A 14,727-nucleotide genomic window follows, 5' to 3' on the forward strand; every position below is an offset into this window, starting at 1 on the left:
ATCAGTGGTCGCACCAACCATCGCGGCGGAGCTATAAAATCCCACGAGCAATGCAGTCGATTCTTTTCAATGACCACAGCATCTCTCTGTTGTACCAAAGAATGGGATTCCCGGACACTTCTGGTCACAAAGCGGGAATGGCATCGCCTCACTGCGGCCAGAGAGCAGCCGATGCTCGTCACCCTTTTGGATCTTTGGCTTTTGCTTCGCCCGAGAGCTCTAAGCTATGGCAGGTTCAATGCGCACCGTTGCAAGACGATGATGCTACACGTCGCCAATCGGTATTTATGGCGCAAGCTGTCTTTCAACAAAAATGAAGCGCATGTGAGGATGTAATTGGCAGAAGGGAACAGTAAGCTGCTGTGATTTGCCGACAAAACCGTAGATACGGTCCAGACTTTCGATGTCTCCAAGGAGGCAGACAAAGACACAGAAGAGAAGTGACATACATAGTTGTGTTCGTCGCCCCACAAGTCAAACCAGATGATGTCAGCAAAGGAAGACCGCAAAGACGACGAAGGCCATGCTGGGCAGAGTAGAGAATGAAGAAAGGGACTTTTATACCAGCAGCAAGCAACGTGGTCGACATGTGCTCGCTGACTGATACGTGACGCCTTTGCCATCCCGGCCAAATGCAGCTAGACGAACGGGCGGACAGCCGGCCACCACGCCGCGTCATGCGGCATGGCATGGCATGCTGGTCATCCATTCCCCCAGAAGGCATGGCCAGGCCGGTCAGCCACGTGCAGGCGAGCGGGGGTGGTTGGCTGCTAGGACCTCTCTCCGGCGTGGACCGCAGACGACGACGCATGAGCGGGGGTGCGGCGGCGTGGCGCGGCATGCTGGGGGAACGAAAGTCTTCAAGTTGTGGAGTGAGCGAGGACATATGTCGAGTGATTGATGGATTGCATTCATTCCTTCATGACTTCGTTGCTTGCTTGCTTGCTCGCTCTCTCTTCAACTTGCAACCAATGCCAACACAACAACAGAAACAACTACCATGATGACAACATTGACATCAAAGCATTGGCAAAAAACAGCAATGCTCAAAAGATCCGTTGCGTGACGACTGCAACGACGGTGATGCCACAGCGCCGCGCCATCGCCACGCCACACCACCCAATAGATACCTCGGAGCGCTGGGAGAGGTGGGCGAAGACCGTGACCTCGCCATCCGTGCCAGCGCCGCGCTACTTGCGTACATACAAACAAACAGCACAAAAAGACAAATGAAAGGAAGAAGGGGGTGGGGGAAGTGGAAATGGGTTGGGGACGGCTGAAAAGCCAACAAGTCTTGCTCAAACAGGAGAAGAGAAGAGTATCCAAGTCGTCTTGCAGGACCAACCAGACTCAACCTAAGGCTCTAGATGACTGCGGCAGTGTTGCCCCTCGTCAATCTTTTTTGAGACTTGATGGATGGCGTGGAGGCACGCAACGAACGTTGGCGGTAGGACGCGTGCAGACTCGAAGCACTGAGAAGCATCCAACCACCGTTACGCGGAAATATGATGCCACGACTTTTGCCCATGCTTGACATCGTGACTGTCGTGTCATGTCATGCCGCGAGGCCGTGGTGGCGCAGCTCATACCACCACGCCATGAGAAACTCTACCCACTCAGGTCGGCCGTTAGACATTCGTAACAAAAGTCTGTGTCGGACTTTTGAATCGTTCGTTCGTCAGGGTATACAACACTTGAAAAGCTAAGGTATGTATGTGCTCGTCGGCAGTGGGTCATCGCCGTCGAAGATGAACGAAGCTCATCGGCGATGGATGGAAGGAAGTGCGAATTTGGAAAGCAGACGGAGGCGCAGAACCAGACCGGGAGATCCGCGAGCCGGGCCGCAAATTTTAGAATCGGACGATGGCCCGGGCCTGGTCCAGGTGCGAGCAGCGCCAAGTTCATGCCTGTCTTGTGGGCACTCAGGACCGAAGCCCGGAGTTATGCTGGCGACTGTCTGGGGTTTGGGCAGTGAATTTCATTCCCTCGGCTGTGCTCATCTCGGAATTGCGCAGAATTGTGGAGTCCGGAAAAAACCGCTCTTCATGGCGTGGAGCCATTGTGGTTCTTGTATTGGTTTGGGCCGGCTAGATTGCCCCATGTTTGACAGCAGTTCTTCTTGAGCAAGTTCCGACATTCTGTCTGCGGCGACGGGACGGCACGCCAGTGGCAGCCGGACGGCGCTCCGCGCGGGACCCGGAAAATTCTCTGACGTGGTCGAGGCCACAATGTCGATCCTACTGTTGGATGCGAAGCGGTCGACGAGGAAAAGATTCGTGGACGAGTCGATGAAAAACACGCGTACAATCAAAAGCAGACAGACTAGCATCGTCTATTCGTGAGATAAGAAAGCCGAACCGAATGGAATCGAAAATGCCACAAGTGGAGCAGTCGAAGAGGATGGGGCGGAAAGAAGTTCATCAGTTTTGATCGAGCAGACTCGTCAAGAAACGGCCCACAATACGGGCTGTGAAGTTGCCTTGCCGGTCAGAGGGCACCTTTTGTTGCTGGACGAGGTATGTGTCTATTGGATGTGCCGGTCAGCACGTGACTTGATGCAAGATCGTCGTCGTCTCCGCCACGCTTTTCCTTTTTGGATTTTGGAGTTTTTGAATGAAACAGAAACGAAACAAGATATGGGACTTACAGTTGTCACTGACGAGCTTCTTGACGCCCTCGGCGAAGACGGACGCGTTGCGGTCCAGCTTGGTTGACCACCAGCTGCTGTCCCTGTGGACAATCGGATTCTCGCCCTTGGAACTTCGTCGCATGAAAAGTGCTGTGACGAACGAGAACTTGACGTCGATTGCCTCACATGTGCGACCAGCTACTTTCTCGGCTTCGCGGAAGCTCCAGCCCTCGGCCGCAACTTTGTAGTCTGCGAGCAAGTGCACGGTTTTTTGAGTGTCTTCGTGAACCATGGCCAAGCCGAGCATAGCAGCAAAGGCAGCTACCCATTTGGCAGGTGGCCACTGCTTTGACTTTTTCAGCATTTGCTGAAGCTTCTTGTACACATCGCTCATGTATTGTGTATGCAGTTGGCAGAACAAGTACTTGAGCTGACGGTTGACGACACGAGGAGAGCAAAAAGTGCCATACTCGATAGCAGGCCGCGCATGACGTAATGTGGGGAGGACAGTGGCGCGATTGGCCTCTTCCAGGACGAGCGTATGGCCCATGATGTATGTGACGACAATCAGGCGGCGCACGTCGTGGAGAATATCCTTCTACGTTTCGTTAGAATCAAGTAAATTGGTCGCCAGGAAAGCACGTACCTCATCCTTGGCCTCTGGCTTCAGGTTCCGGAGCAGCTCGAGAAGCCGCAAGTTGAAATCGTACCCATCGTCGGAGCAGTACATTTGCGCAAACGCTGGAAAGTAATTTTGGATGATGTCGTCAATGTACTTTGTGTACTGATCCTTGTCTCTATTCTCAATCTGGACCATACCCAGCGGCGGGGACGGCCTTTCGCTTCGTAATGGCATGCCCGTTTTGCTGTTTTTAAAGTACTGAAACTGGCGTTGGGGCTCGATTGTCTTGGGAACAAACTCGTACGCCTCGCAAGGCATAGCGGGGAGACCGCGCCCTGGAATGAGTCGCAAGCGAATGCGTACATCTGTCCACCCGGTGGTGTGCTTGTAGACAAAGTCCTTTAGCGCCTGTTGTGTGTGTATGCTGGTCATGATCGCTGCTGGAACTTGTCAGTCATGCCCTCTGGGAATGGCTGGGGTTTCTTACAAGGTAAAAAGTATTCCACCAATTCCCAAAGAGGAGTTCGATCACAAGCGAGCTGAGGATGTGGACCATTGGCCTTGTTGCACCGCTTCGCGCAACGTGGGCACGGGTCGCCTTCACCGCACTGCAAGCTGGTCAGAAACGATTTGGTCGTCACACGTGCACTATACCCACCTTGTCTCTTTGAAACGCACAAGACCAGCAGGCTTTGATGTCGCGCATGGTGTTGGCGTCTCTCCTCTTCTCCGGCGCCAGGTGAGACCCAAGCTGCCTACCGCCACTTCGATTCTGAGGACTTGAGTTGACAACGGTGTCGATTGCCTGATAATTTCCGGGGCTGTCGCATGCTTTCGGAGCTATTGCTGGTGGACTGTCCATCGCAAAAAGATTTGGAAAGTTGGACATTTGTGCCGAATTCAGGAGCGCAGTCTCTGACGCAGGGTCCATGAAGGCAGTGTTGAGAGGCGCGGTCGGATACTGAGGCGCCACGGGCATGTTGAACGCCGTAGTGCCTGGCATGTAGTTGAATTGGAGCTGCGATGGAGCCTGCATGCTTTGCAGAGTCGAGTCCATAAACAGCGACGGGTCGGCAATCGTGTTTTGAACATGGCCAAAGTGATTTGCGCCATGAATCGCAAATGAAAGTTCCTGGCTAGCCGAGTGCGGGCCAGAAACGTATTGCTCCATGGGACTACCCGAGACGACAGACGACGTAGGATCCGGAGAGAGCGAATGCGCCGTAGATGATATGCTGCTGCGGAGCTGGTCCTGCGTCACAGGCGCTTGGGTGGTGGGCGTCTGGCAGAAGCTGGGGCCAAACATCAAGACATCTGACTTGGCGTCCCAGCTCATCGAGTCCCGGGGGAAGGCGGTCGACCATGGCTGCTGGTCCTGGCCTTGAGCTTGGAGCATCGATAGCAGCTCTTCATCGGAGGGAAACGAGGAGTGCGGGAAGCCAGTCATGCTGCCGGTTTGTGGAGTGACGGACGCTAGTGGTACAGAGGGTTCAGAGCTGGACTGCGACACGGTCGAGTGTGGCCCTGGGCAAACCTGTCAACGCGGGTACGAAGAAGCGATAGAATGAAGGAGCTTACCTTGTCGCAGTGGGAGATTTGCAAAGTCTTGTCCGGTGAAGGCGAGGTTGGCACGCGGGATCGGCGCGCTATTCTCGGGCTGGGTGGGGAAGTAGTTTGCGCCAAAGGTGCTGCGAGGATTTTCAACCGGACTGTCGAGCGAGATTACGCTGCTTTGACGGGGCACAATCTCCCAGCTTTCCTCCATGGTCCCTTGACTGCTGTGGCTCTGATGGTTGGACGAGTGGGGCCATGGGTTGGACGTCATGTCAAACTGCTGGTCCACCGAGGGGTTCATCTCCGGCGGCGTCTGAACCTGATCCGAGGCAGGCGAGTTTGATGCGCTGTCGGTCTGGATGGGCGGAACATCGGTTTCCATCTGGACCGGGGCAGCAAAGGCACCATGGTGGGCGAAATTCGAAGTCGCGGTCGAGTATGGAATAGGGAGGCCGACGAGAGGAGGAGGGGAGTAGCCAGAGGGGAGCGAGTTGGGCGACTTTGACCAGCTGCGATCGCTTCCTGAAAAGGGGGGAAAGACGTTTTGCACTACGTCGTCGTTGTCGACCCAGCCATCGGGCGACATGGGACCAAAGAAGCCCTCGTTGGCCGTGTCATGCCATGCGGTGGTGGATGTCATTGTATGCCCAGGTTGGGAGATGATGGGAGGACCTTTTTTGATTTTGGAAAGTAGACAGACGGGGTCCCTAGGGGCGGCGGCGTCCTTCTTGTTAGGAGTGGCCCATCACCAGAGTCCAGAGGCGCCGGCAGCACTTTTTGAGCCTTGTCCAAGTGGAAGCAAGGTGCAAGGTGGAGGTGGCTGCTGGCCTGGGAATGCTTCGAGGGTCACGGTGGAAGGGGAAGATGGCAAATGGACAACCCTGCGGAGGATCTTCGAGCGATGGACCGGGTGAAATGAGTTGCAGCGTCAGTGCAGTGCTGACTGGCAGGGTGAGGCTCTGGTCGCGGGCGGAAAAGAAGAGAGGATGCGTGATGCTGGGCCCCGCAGTTGGCGTGGTGCGGGCTCACAAAACGGGCTGACCGGTAGTCTGACGGACAGGGACAGCAGAAGGTACGGTAGGTACTGTCGCGAGGAGAGCAAGCAGTCGTTACTCGGGCTTAGTAGTATGAGGGTGATGATGAGAGAAAAAAGACGGCAGCAGAAAGACACGATGGTTGTGATTTTGTCGTCGTGGTCTGGCCATGAGCTTCCCCGCCCCGAGGTGAGAGAGGGCCGTGAAACTCACCGCTTGCGACTCGACTCTTTGCATCTCTCATTCGCTCGCTCGCTCACATGTCTTCTCCCACCCGCCGGCAAATGATACCGTTTGATCCACGACTGTGATCCCTATCCCGGCCCGGTGGCTGCGTCCCGTGCCGCGCGACTGGACACATGGATCCCACGCATTTTTCCAAAGGAATTTCGAAATAATTGTCGTGACTTGTGGCATCCGCACACTGGCCACGGGCACGGGCTGAGTAAGAGGCAAGAGCCACCTCGGCCCTCAGCTGCACGGCCATCACGGCGTCCTGGTTGTCAGGCCCTGTCACTGGTCCTCTCACGTCCGGGCCGAGTGGTGGCCTCGCCCTCTGCCTGCATCTTGAGGCCGCTTTTGAAACGGCGCAGCGCACCACACCCTCTCAGAAGCAATCATCTACCAACCAGATTCATGCCGCCTGCCTCGTCAAGTATCGCCTACCACGCCGTCGCCATGCGTGCGCACCCCGTCGCTTTCGCTCGGTCTTGACTCTGGATCCAAGAAACGCTGCAGAAGACCATGAACTGGCGCGCGGTACCGGTCAGGTCGACTGTGGAGGTGGACGAGGTGGCCAAGTCGCTCATGTCTCCACGGTTCAAAGATGGTCCTGAAAAGTCCAGAGTCTCGTCGTCGATGCAGTTGCCGCCGTCATCGGGTGGGAATCGCTGCGCTGCGCCCGTACAGGCTAAGCTGCGCTGCCGCTGCTGCATCAAGCGTCCACGTTACTCGGCTGGCCGGCCGTGTCTGTGTTGCCGCCGTGAGCGACGTGGTGTCGAGGTACAGGTATTTGAAGGCGCCCGACGGCCAGCTGCAGTCCTGCCGCGTGCTGTCAGTTCCAACGGCTTGTGCTTGGGCCAGAGGCGACGACTGCTCCAGACCTTTCGCTCCAAAAACACGTGATGGCGATCGCTCCGGGTTCGATGGTGGCGGGTTTCATCTTGGCCGCGACGTCATTGTCGTCAGACGAAGCTAACGAGGCAGGCCATCGCGAAAAGTAGTTTCTGTGCCAAGTAACCTCAACCGCTATTCTTGTTTGCGGCTTTCCCATGCATCTCTTTCGCGTCCAAGCTGCCTCCCATATCTTGACAACGACTTCCTTTGCTGCTTCGTGATTGTTTTCTTGCTGCCTTTTGTTTTCTACGCGTCTCTCGTTAACTCCCCAGCCTGCCGTTTTCAACCTAGCACGACCTCGTAATGACCGCCCGCGACGACACGCACACGACTCGCCGCGACTTTGTACCCCGCTACTCACCGCATCATCCTATCCCGACCATCTCGCGCTACCGGGAAGAAAAGGCACAACGAGGGGAAGCCCACAATGCAAGCGCCGTCGATGCCGAAGAGCCTTCCTGGACCGAGAAGACGGTGACTGCAGCCAAGAATTACTGGACTGGCGAAAGTCCTCAATCAGCAAAAGAGGCCGACGATGGCAACAAGCAACACTACCAGAGCCGCAACAAGAATCACCCTGCACACAGAGACGACCAAGAAAACTACGACGACAACGAGAATCACGAAGAGACGGCCGGTCCGGAAAATAATGATGACGAGATCGAAAATGGCGAAGAGGAGGAGACTGACGACCCTGGCGGTGAGCTTGCCGAGGACACGTCAGAGTCCATGGTGTCTGGTCGCAATCCCAAGGAAAAGCGGAAGAATATGAAGCGGAGGTCAGAGGATCCTACCGAGCGGACCATCACTGATCCTGTGACCCACCTGCCCATCACCATCCATGACTTTACCAGCAAAGATTTGAAGAACGTTCCAGAAAACGAGCCTCCTCCTGGGTCCAGCAAGCGCTGCTCTACTGGGGCTGGGGCCAAGGAAAAGAGTCGCGAACAGATACAGTCAGAGGCCGACGAATCTGAGCGATATCACTCTGGCATGAAAGCCATGTTTCCGCCCCCAAGCTTTGAGAATACGCGCAATGAATTGACCAAGATCTACCAAAATGCAACTACGATTGTAATGGGTCTGGTGATTGGATTGCTCCTCACAGCCCTCGTAGCTGCTCGAGTATCCTCTGTAAATCATCCATTTGCGATTCCGATAGCGCTCTTATCCGTCTTCGGAGTTGGCCTTCTCGTCATTCTGGGCCTACGCTCCTGGATTGAGAACAAAGTAGACGCGGTCTGGAACACCGAGGTCTGGGAGGCCGAAAGGCAGAATGGCAAAGCCTTGGCAAAGTCTGAAACCCCAGAATCAACTCAGTGGCTCAACTCGTTACTGGCAGCAATCTGGCCTCTTGTCAATCCGGATCTGTTTACCAGTTTGGCTGACACGTTAGAGGTAAGCAAGATATGGAGGATCAACATTTATGACTGGAACCAAGACTCTGGATGCGTTGTCTTGTCCGCGACTCCCTTGATCTTATGATTCCGCAAAGGTCGGTATCCTTGGCTCTGTTTTGCTGATTGGCTCTAGGATGTCATGCAAGCGTCTCTCCCTAAACTTGTCCGCATGGTCAGTGTGGAAGACTTGGGCCAAGGAAGTGAAGCAATTCGTCTCCTGGGCGTGCGTTGGCTACCGACCGGAGCTGCCGCCATGTCAGTTTCTCGAAAAGGAAAGCTGAAAAAGGATGCCGATCCCCAGAATAGCGACCGGAATGTCCCTGGCCAAGGCGAAGTCCAGAGCGGTACCGAAGGAAAGGACCAGGCCGAAAATCACGACAATCCAGCGGACTTCCAGTCAGATGAGAATATTGCAGAGGGAATGGAAGCCGAAGAAGGTAGGCGCCAGCACCCGGTTTCTGAGGGTAATTTAAGTGATTAATAACTCCTGTAGGAGACTTTGTCAACTTGGAGGTCGCGTTCGCGTACAGATCGCGGACAGTCAAAAAGGGTATTCGAGACAGAGCGAAGAATGCCCATCTGTACCTGGCCTTTTACCTTCCTGGTAACATCAAGTTCCGTAAGTCGTCTCGCCGGACTGCGTTGACAAGACTAACAAGCCCAAGCTGTATGGGTTGAACTCGAAGGATTCGTCGGCACGGTCCGCGCCCGTCTCCAACTTACCCCTGACCCGCCATTCTTCAGCCTCTGCACACTGACCTTTCTGGGGCAGCCCAAAGTTGACGTCTCGTGCATACCCCTCACCAGAAGGGGTCTTGACATTATGGATATTCCTCTCATCTCAAACTTTGTGCAGAGTGCTGTCGATGCTGCCATGGCAGAATATGTTGCGCCCAAATCGCTTACCCTGGACCTCAAAGACATGCTCATGGGCGATGACTTCAAGAAGGATACTTCTGCGCGCGGAGTCATTGTGGTCCACATCAAGCGCGCCTTCGGCTTCAAAGAGGGGGACTTCGATTTTCTCTGGAAGAAGGGCAGCACTGACGGATACATTTCCGTCGGATGGGCCAAATTCAACAAGCCTCTTTGGAGCACTCGCATCATCGTGGAAGACATGGAGCCACGCTGGGACGAGACATGTTTTGTCTTGGTGACGCCAGAAGAGCTAAATGTCGATGAAAGGCTGCGTGTACAGCTATGGGACTCTGACCGCACAACTGCTGACGACGATTTGGGACGTATCGAAGTCGACATCAAGCAGCTTATGCGTGATCCCCAGAGCAGCGGCAGAATGATGGACCGTCTCGATGGATTTAGAGCACTTGAGGCTGGCAAGCGCATGCCAGGTAAGCTCGAGTGGAGTGTTGGATACTTTTCCAAGACACGGATTTTGGATTCGCAGTTGGTGGAGCAGTCCGCTGATCCCAACATTCGAACACTTGGAGACCTAAGGAAGCAGGTTGACGATGAGAGCGAGCGCAAGCTTCGTGAAGCCAAGAGGGACGAAAGCCGGGAGCTCCAGCAACAAAAGGCTCAGACTCTCAAGGTAAGAGTCACACAACGAAGTACCCCAAGAAATACTAACACCTCCCAGGAGCGACAGGACCAGTTGATTGTTGCGTCACCGCCTCCTACGGAATACCCATCTGGCATTCTCAGCATCACGATCCATCAAATCACTGGTCTAGAGCTCGAGCGCCTCAATAAACCGACCGACGAGTCCAGCGACATTGAGGAAGAAGAAAAGGGCGAGGATTTGCCCTCATCTTACTGCACTATCATCATGAACCACCGCAAAATCTACCGGACACGCACCAAACCCAAGAACGCCCAGCCGTTTTTCAATGCAGGTTGTGAGCGCTTCATTGGCGACTGGCGCGAAGCCGATATTCACATTTCAGTACGAGACGCCCGTGTCCATGAGGACGACCCCTTGCTGGGCGTCATCTACTTGCCCCTGAGCAAGGTCCTCGCGAAGCGCAGTCAAATCAACGCTTTCTTCCCACTCGCCGGCGGCATTGGCTATGGCCGGGCACGCATCTCGATGGTCTTCCGCGCTGTGAAGCTTCAAGCTCCTCGCCCAATGTTGGGCTGGGAGTATGGAACGCTGCTGGTAGCTCCACAGACTGTCAGCACTCACCTCCCTGAGACGTACAAACACCATCGATTGAAATTGCGCGTTCCACTCGGGAGCAGCAAGATGCATCCTACTTCCAGCCCCATCGAAGCTCCAAACTCCGAATTCGCCGCCTCCTCTTCTGAAACACCTGCCCCTGTCGACGATTCTAGCGATGCCCTCATTTTCCGGACGCACGGTAGCAGGGCTCTTTCACTTCCCGTTTCTCGACGCCATCGCACTCCTCTCGCAATTACCTTGAGGCCCCGCTCGACCCATCTCCACTCGCTCTCCCACGCCCTGAGCTCATCCTCCAAGGCAGAGAACTTTGTATTTGGCGTCACCTATCTCAAAGACGTCGCCGACAACGAGGATACGGATGTTCCGATCAGCGTGTATGGCGGTCGTGACGCCGAGAAAGTCTACGAGCGTGTCAAGAAGAACGTTTGCGATCTCGACGAGATGTTACGTACGGGGAGAGTTAGTAGCGACGGCGCTGAATCAGACGACGAGAACGACAACTCTGGCAGCGAGGATGGTGGCAAACCTCCCCGCCTCAACAGAATTGGCGAGGTCGTTTTGAAGATCCGTTTCCTGCCGGGCCTCAGCAGCGCGCACCGCGGCCTTGCTCGACGTGACATCGACGTAGGACATGTTATGCAGGTACTGGAAGCGGTACAGGACTGCGATGGCGCCACTGTCGAGGCTGTGCAGAGCAATGTGGGAGCTGGTATCGCTACACCCAGCTCGACAGGAAATAGCAGGAGCAGCCTAGACACAAACGAGAGCAACCGACCTGGCGGCGAGAACTCGAGTACGGTAAGCCAGGAAGAGCGACCAGATGGAGCGCTGGACGCCGCCTCCGACGACGACGACGATGATCTTGACCTCGACGGTCTCACCCCAACGACTCCCTCGGTCCAACACGCCACGAGCTTCAACCAACCGCCGGGGCTCTCACGCTCCGATACTTCATACTCCACAGCCTCAACCTCGTCATCCTCGTCATCTTCATCATCCTCGACAAACCTTAGCACCGATGGCCACCGCGGCCTCGGCGCCGCAGCCAAAGAGTACAAGCGTACGCGCAAGAGCCAGCATCGACGACACAGAGGGCTCATGCAGTGGAAGGGCCCGCGCACAGTCAAATGGTTGGGCCACAAAGTTGAGCACGGAGGCATGAAAGTCAAGGGCGCCTTTGGAAGGCGGGAGAAAGGTGGAGGAATCGAGAGTGAGGCATGATTTGTTCATCTGCAGTGAACATCATAATTGAGGAGGTAATTACTGTATTGGGGACGTGGTGTCTTGCTGATGATGCAGATGTACCTAGATGGGCATATTTGAATCCGAATCCGAGCATTGTGTAATGCCAACGACTTCCAGACTCTTCGTCCGTCAGCAAGTAATGCTGTCAATCTTCAGAATTTCTGCTTGAATGATCATAATTGAAAGCTTGGACCTCATGGTTGAGATGTCAAGGCGCCGACCAAAATGGAAATACTGACCTTCAACCACCACCGTACCCATTGTGTGCTTTCCTATCGTAGGTTATATCCTTTTCCCCTCTCTTGCTCAATTCCCGCCGTCTATTATGCGCCACGTCCTTGCACGTATGACCTGTGCATGATGGGCATTTGGCGATTCACCATCTCATTTCCCATATCAACCTCCGCAATCCGCCTTTCACGCCCGCCTCACCAGTAACACGCTTATCCAATCCAAAGGGCGAACCATCTCCCTCCCGAACTTCTGCCTTCCTTTCTCTCGCCCTCCATGTCGACTGACTGATTCGCGCAGCTCTCAGGCACGCAATGAGGTACCCATGTACCGATGTGGCTCCCGCGCGTAGCCGCAGCGCTCCGGCCCAGCCCAGCTCCACACAGCCCGCCCAGCCCTACGACGCCACGCAATTCAAACAAGCTCTCGCCCCCAATGCAAGGGCGCAAAGCAGTGCAGCGCTTCCTCTGGGCGGAGAAGAAAAAAAGGAAAAGTCTGCGGAAAGTGTTCCCGCCTTAACGAAAAAGAAGATGCCTGACTATTGGGTCGAAAATAGGAGCCTGCCTAGGTAGGCTCATACTCGGCGGCGGCGCACGCAGACGGTACGTTCCTGAAGTATCTTTTGTGAGCCTGTATGGTGGGCTGCAGAGTCTCATCTTGCCTTCGTATTGAGGCGGTCGGTTTGGTGGACGGAGCAGGCGCGGGAGAAGCGCGGTAATGAGGGTCTGAGATATTGGGTGTTCGGGGCAGGTACCCGTGGATGCGAGTCTCTTCATCCAATGGGGCGGCTATCAGATGTGACGAGTGAGAAGTCGCACGGTAAGAGTACGCAGACGAGTACGCAAGAATCAACGCCACCCAGCGCGTTTTCCCCAGGCGACTCATTTGGCCGCGACAGCAGGCGGTTGTGTCAAAGCCGGCCACAGCAATGATATCGACCCTGTCACGATATCGACACTGCCGCGTCACTTGCCCATTTGGACTTCCGGCAGCACAAGTTCCATTTTCGTCACGACTGCTTGTCGGCGTTTGGGCTTCATCACTTGTCCCATGCGCAAATACCTCTACCCTTTACCTGGCCTTGACCAATGGAAGGCATTCGCAATCGCGTTCGCAACTGCATCGCCACCACGTGGTCACCTACTCCACCCCTTCCGAAAAAGGCAACAAGCATGATGACGCCAGGCATGCCTGCTTGCGGGCTCGTCATGCCAGGCTCTTTCCATTGGGCACGCAACACGCAAAAGCGCACGGTCACAGGCACGCAAGAATGACAAAGTCAACCCCCTGGTCAAGCTCGAGACGTTGTCAGACAGCGGGGATTTAGTCAACAAGAGTCAACGAGTAAGTGGTCCTGCGAATGTGTTGTGCATTTGCGCCTCAGGAACGGACAGGCACGAAGTGGGTGAGTCAGTGGGGTCGAGTCGATAGAAGAGAAAGGAGGACCTTAATAATCACTCATTCCAATTATTGTGGATGTTGATTCAAGGAATTGTTCTTGGTATCCTCAGGCGCACGCGCAGCATGATGTGGCTGGCCGTCTTCATTGCTGACGTAGAGAACTTCATCTCTTTGGACGCTCTTCCCTTCAGCTATTCGTCTTCCTCCACTGCTCAAAGCATTCCCCAGCACGCAATCACTCTTCTCAAACACCATGAACCCTCTTCGGATGGGGATCTGCATGTCCTCGGGTCTGGCTTCGGACAAGGCATACATTTCGTACTTGCCCGAAGCCTCGTCTCGTCGGGGCTGATCTCGTCCCGAACCCGAAGAGGTTGCCCAATGATAAACAAGCGGCATTCGAGCTGTCTTTCTGTCTCTGTTGGGTACCCGCTCTTTCAGCCAGATTCAGCGTAGTCAGACGACGGCGCTGCAGTTTGATTGCTTGCTGCCTCGTCTCCCAGGCGACAGACAGGCAGCTGGAGAAGTTTTGTTGTCTGGAAAAGCCTGGATGCTAGTAGAAGCGCTAGAAGGGGCTTTGGCAGTGGCTAGCACGGAGCGAGACTGCAAGAGCAAATACAGAGAAAGATATCGAAGTGTTGAGATTGCGAGGAGCGATGTTGCAAGCCGCAAATCCCCGACACGCGGGTGTCGCACTTGTTGACAGGCGAGCAGAATCCGGGTGGCTGCGCAGGTTTGGACATATGGCCAGAGCAGAGAATCAAGATCGGATCTCCGATCTTACTTGGAAATGGCCGAGTAAATATGGGTCTTTCAAGGTTGCGCGACGGGAGAACAATCTGATTTTTGCTTGTCTGCTTTGAATCTGCGGTTTGTGATGCGCTTGCCCTTGGTGTTGCCGAATCTGCTCCTCATTTCATTTGCTTTTCGAGCAGGGGTGGGCTGATTGGCTATGAAATCTGATTGACAACGGTCCTGATTACAGTCCATACATCGATCTAGACTTAGGCAAGACTAGCTGTCCTCGCTGCGCTGAGACGTCCGCTCCTATCAACCCGAGTTCTAGACATGCTGCACTGCCCCCGACGTTCAGTTGCCGACTAGACGCGATTGCCAAACGGCGAGCGCATGGTCGGTTGCCGGAAGGCACTTAGCGTGTTTGTGTGTTGCTGGATCTGGACGACCAAGGACTTGGCCGAACAGGTTGTGCCTGGCCCCAGTGAGTAGGTTTGAGTGGTAAAGAGAAGACGGTTTATTGCGGGCTAGGTTGAAGCCAGGCCAGAGTACTGGCTGTTGCAGGCATCAGGCATACAGATGGCCCTAGGCGTCTAATTCCGGAGTCGCGGCTCCCTTGT

At 54.9% G+C, this 14,727-nt stretch overlaps 3 protein-coding genes across 3 annotated transcripts; 1 reads left to right on the forward strand and 2 right to left on the reverse strand.

Moving 5' to 3' along the window:
* Nucleotides 1-146: 146 nt before the first annotated feature.
* BKA78DRAFT_83803 (uncharacterized protein) lies at nt 147-1,297 on the reverse strand. Its single transcript, XM_066893834.1, has one exon. The coding sequence runs from the start codon at nt 884-886 to the stop codon at nt 305-307; it is 582 nt and encodes a 193-aa protein (XP_066748161.1). The 5' UTR covers nt 887-1,297; the 3' UTR covers nt 147-304.
* A 1,123-nt stretch (nt 1,298-2,420) lies between these two features.
* On the reverse strand, nt 2,421-5,445 carry BKA78DRAFT_350186 (uncharacterized protein; the record flags this gene model as incomplete). The annotated part of the gene is made up of 6 exons (XM_066890943.1): nt 2,421-2,524; nt 2,648-3,227; nt 3,276-3,688; nt 3,739-3,859; nt 3,910-4,775; nt 4,830-5,445. 6 exons carry the CDS (start codon nt 5,443-5,445, stop codon nt 2,421-2,423), a joined length of 2,700 nt encoding a protein of 899 aa, XP_066748162.1.
* Nucleotides 5,446-7,258: 1,813 nt separating this feature from the next.
* Nucleotides 7,259-11,716, forward strand: BKA78DRAFT_350187 (uncharacterized protein; the record flags this gene model as incomplete). Its single annotated transcript, XM_066890944.1, has 5 exons — nt 7,259-8,353; nt 8,489-8,792; nt 8,849-8,974; nt 9,021-9,904; nt 9,953-11,716. 5 exons carry the CDS (start codon nt 7,259-7,261, stop codon nt 11,714-11,716), a joined length of 4,173 nt encoding a protein of 1,390 aa, XP_066748163.1.
* Nucleotides 11,717-14,727: the final 3,011 nt, after the last annotated feature.

Source organism: Phyllosticta capitalensis, assembly GCF_038381095.1.
Source record: "Phyllosticta capitalensis strain CBS 128856 chromosome Unknown BKA78scaffold_2, whole genome shotgun sequence".
NCBI classification, from domain to species: domain Eukaryota; kingdom Fungi; phylum Ascomycota; class Dothideomycetes; order Botryosphaeriales; family Phyllostictaceae; genus Phyllosticta; species Phyllosticta capitalensis.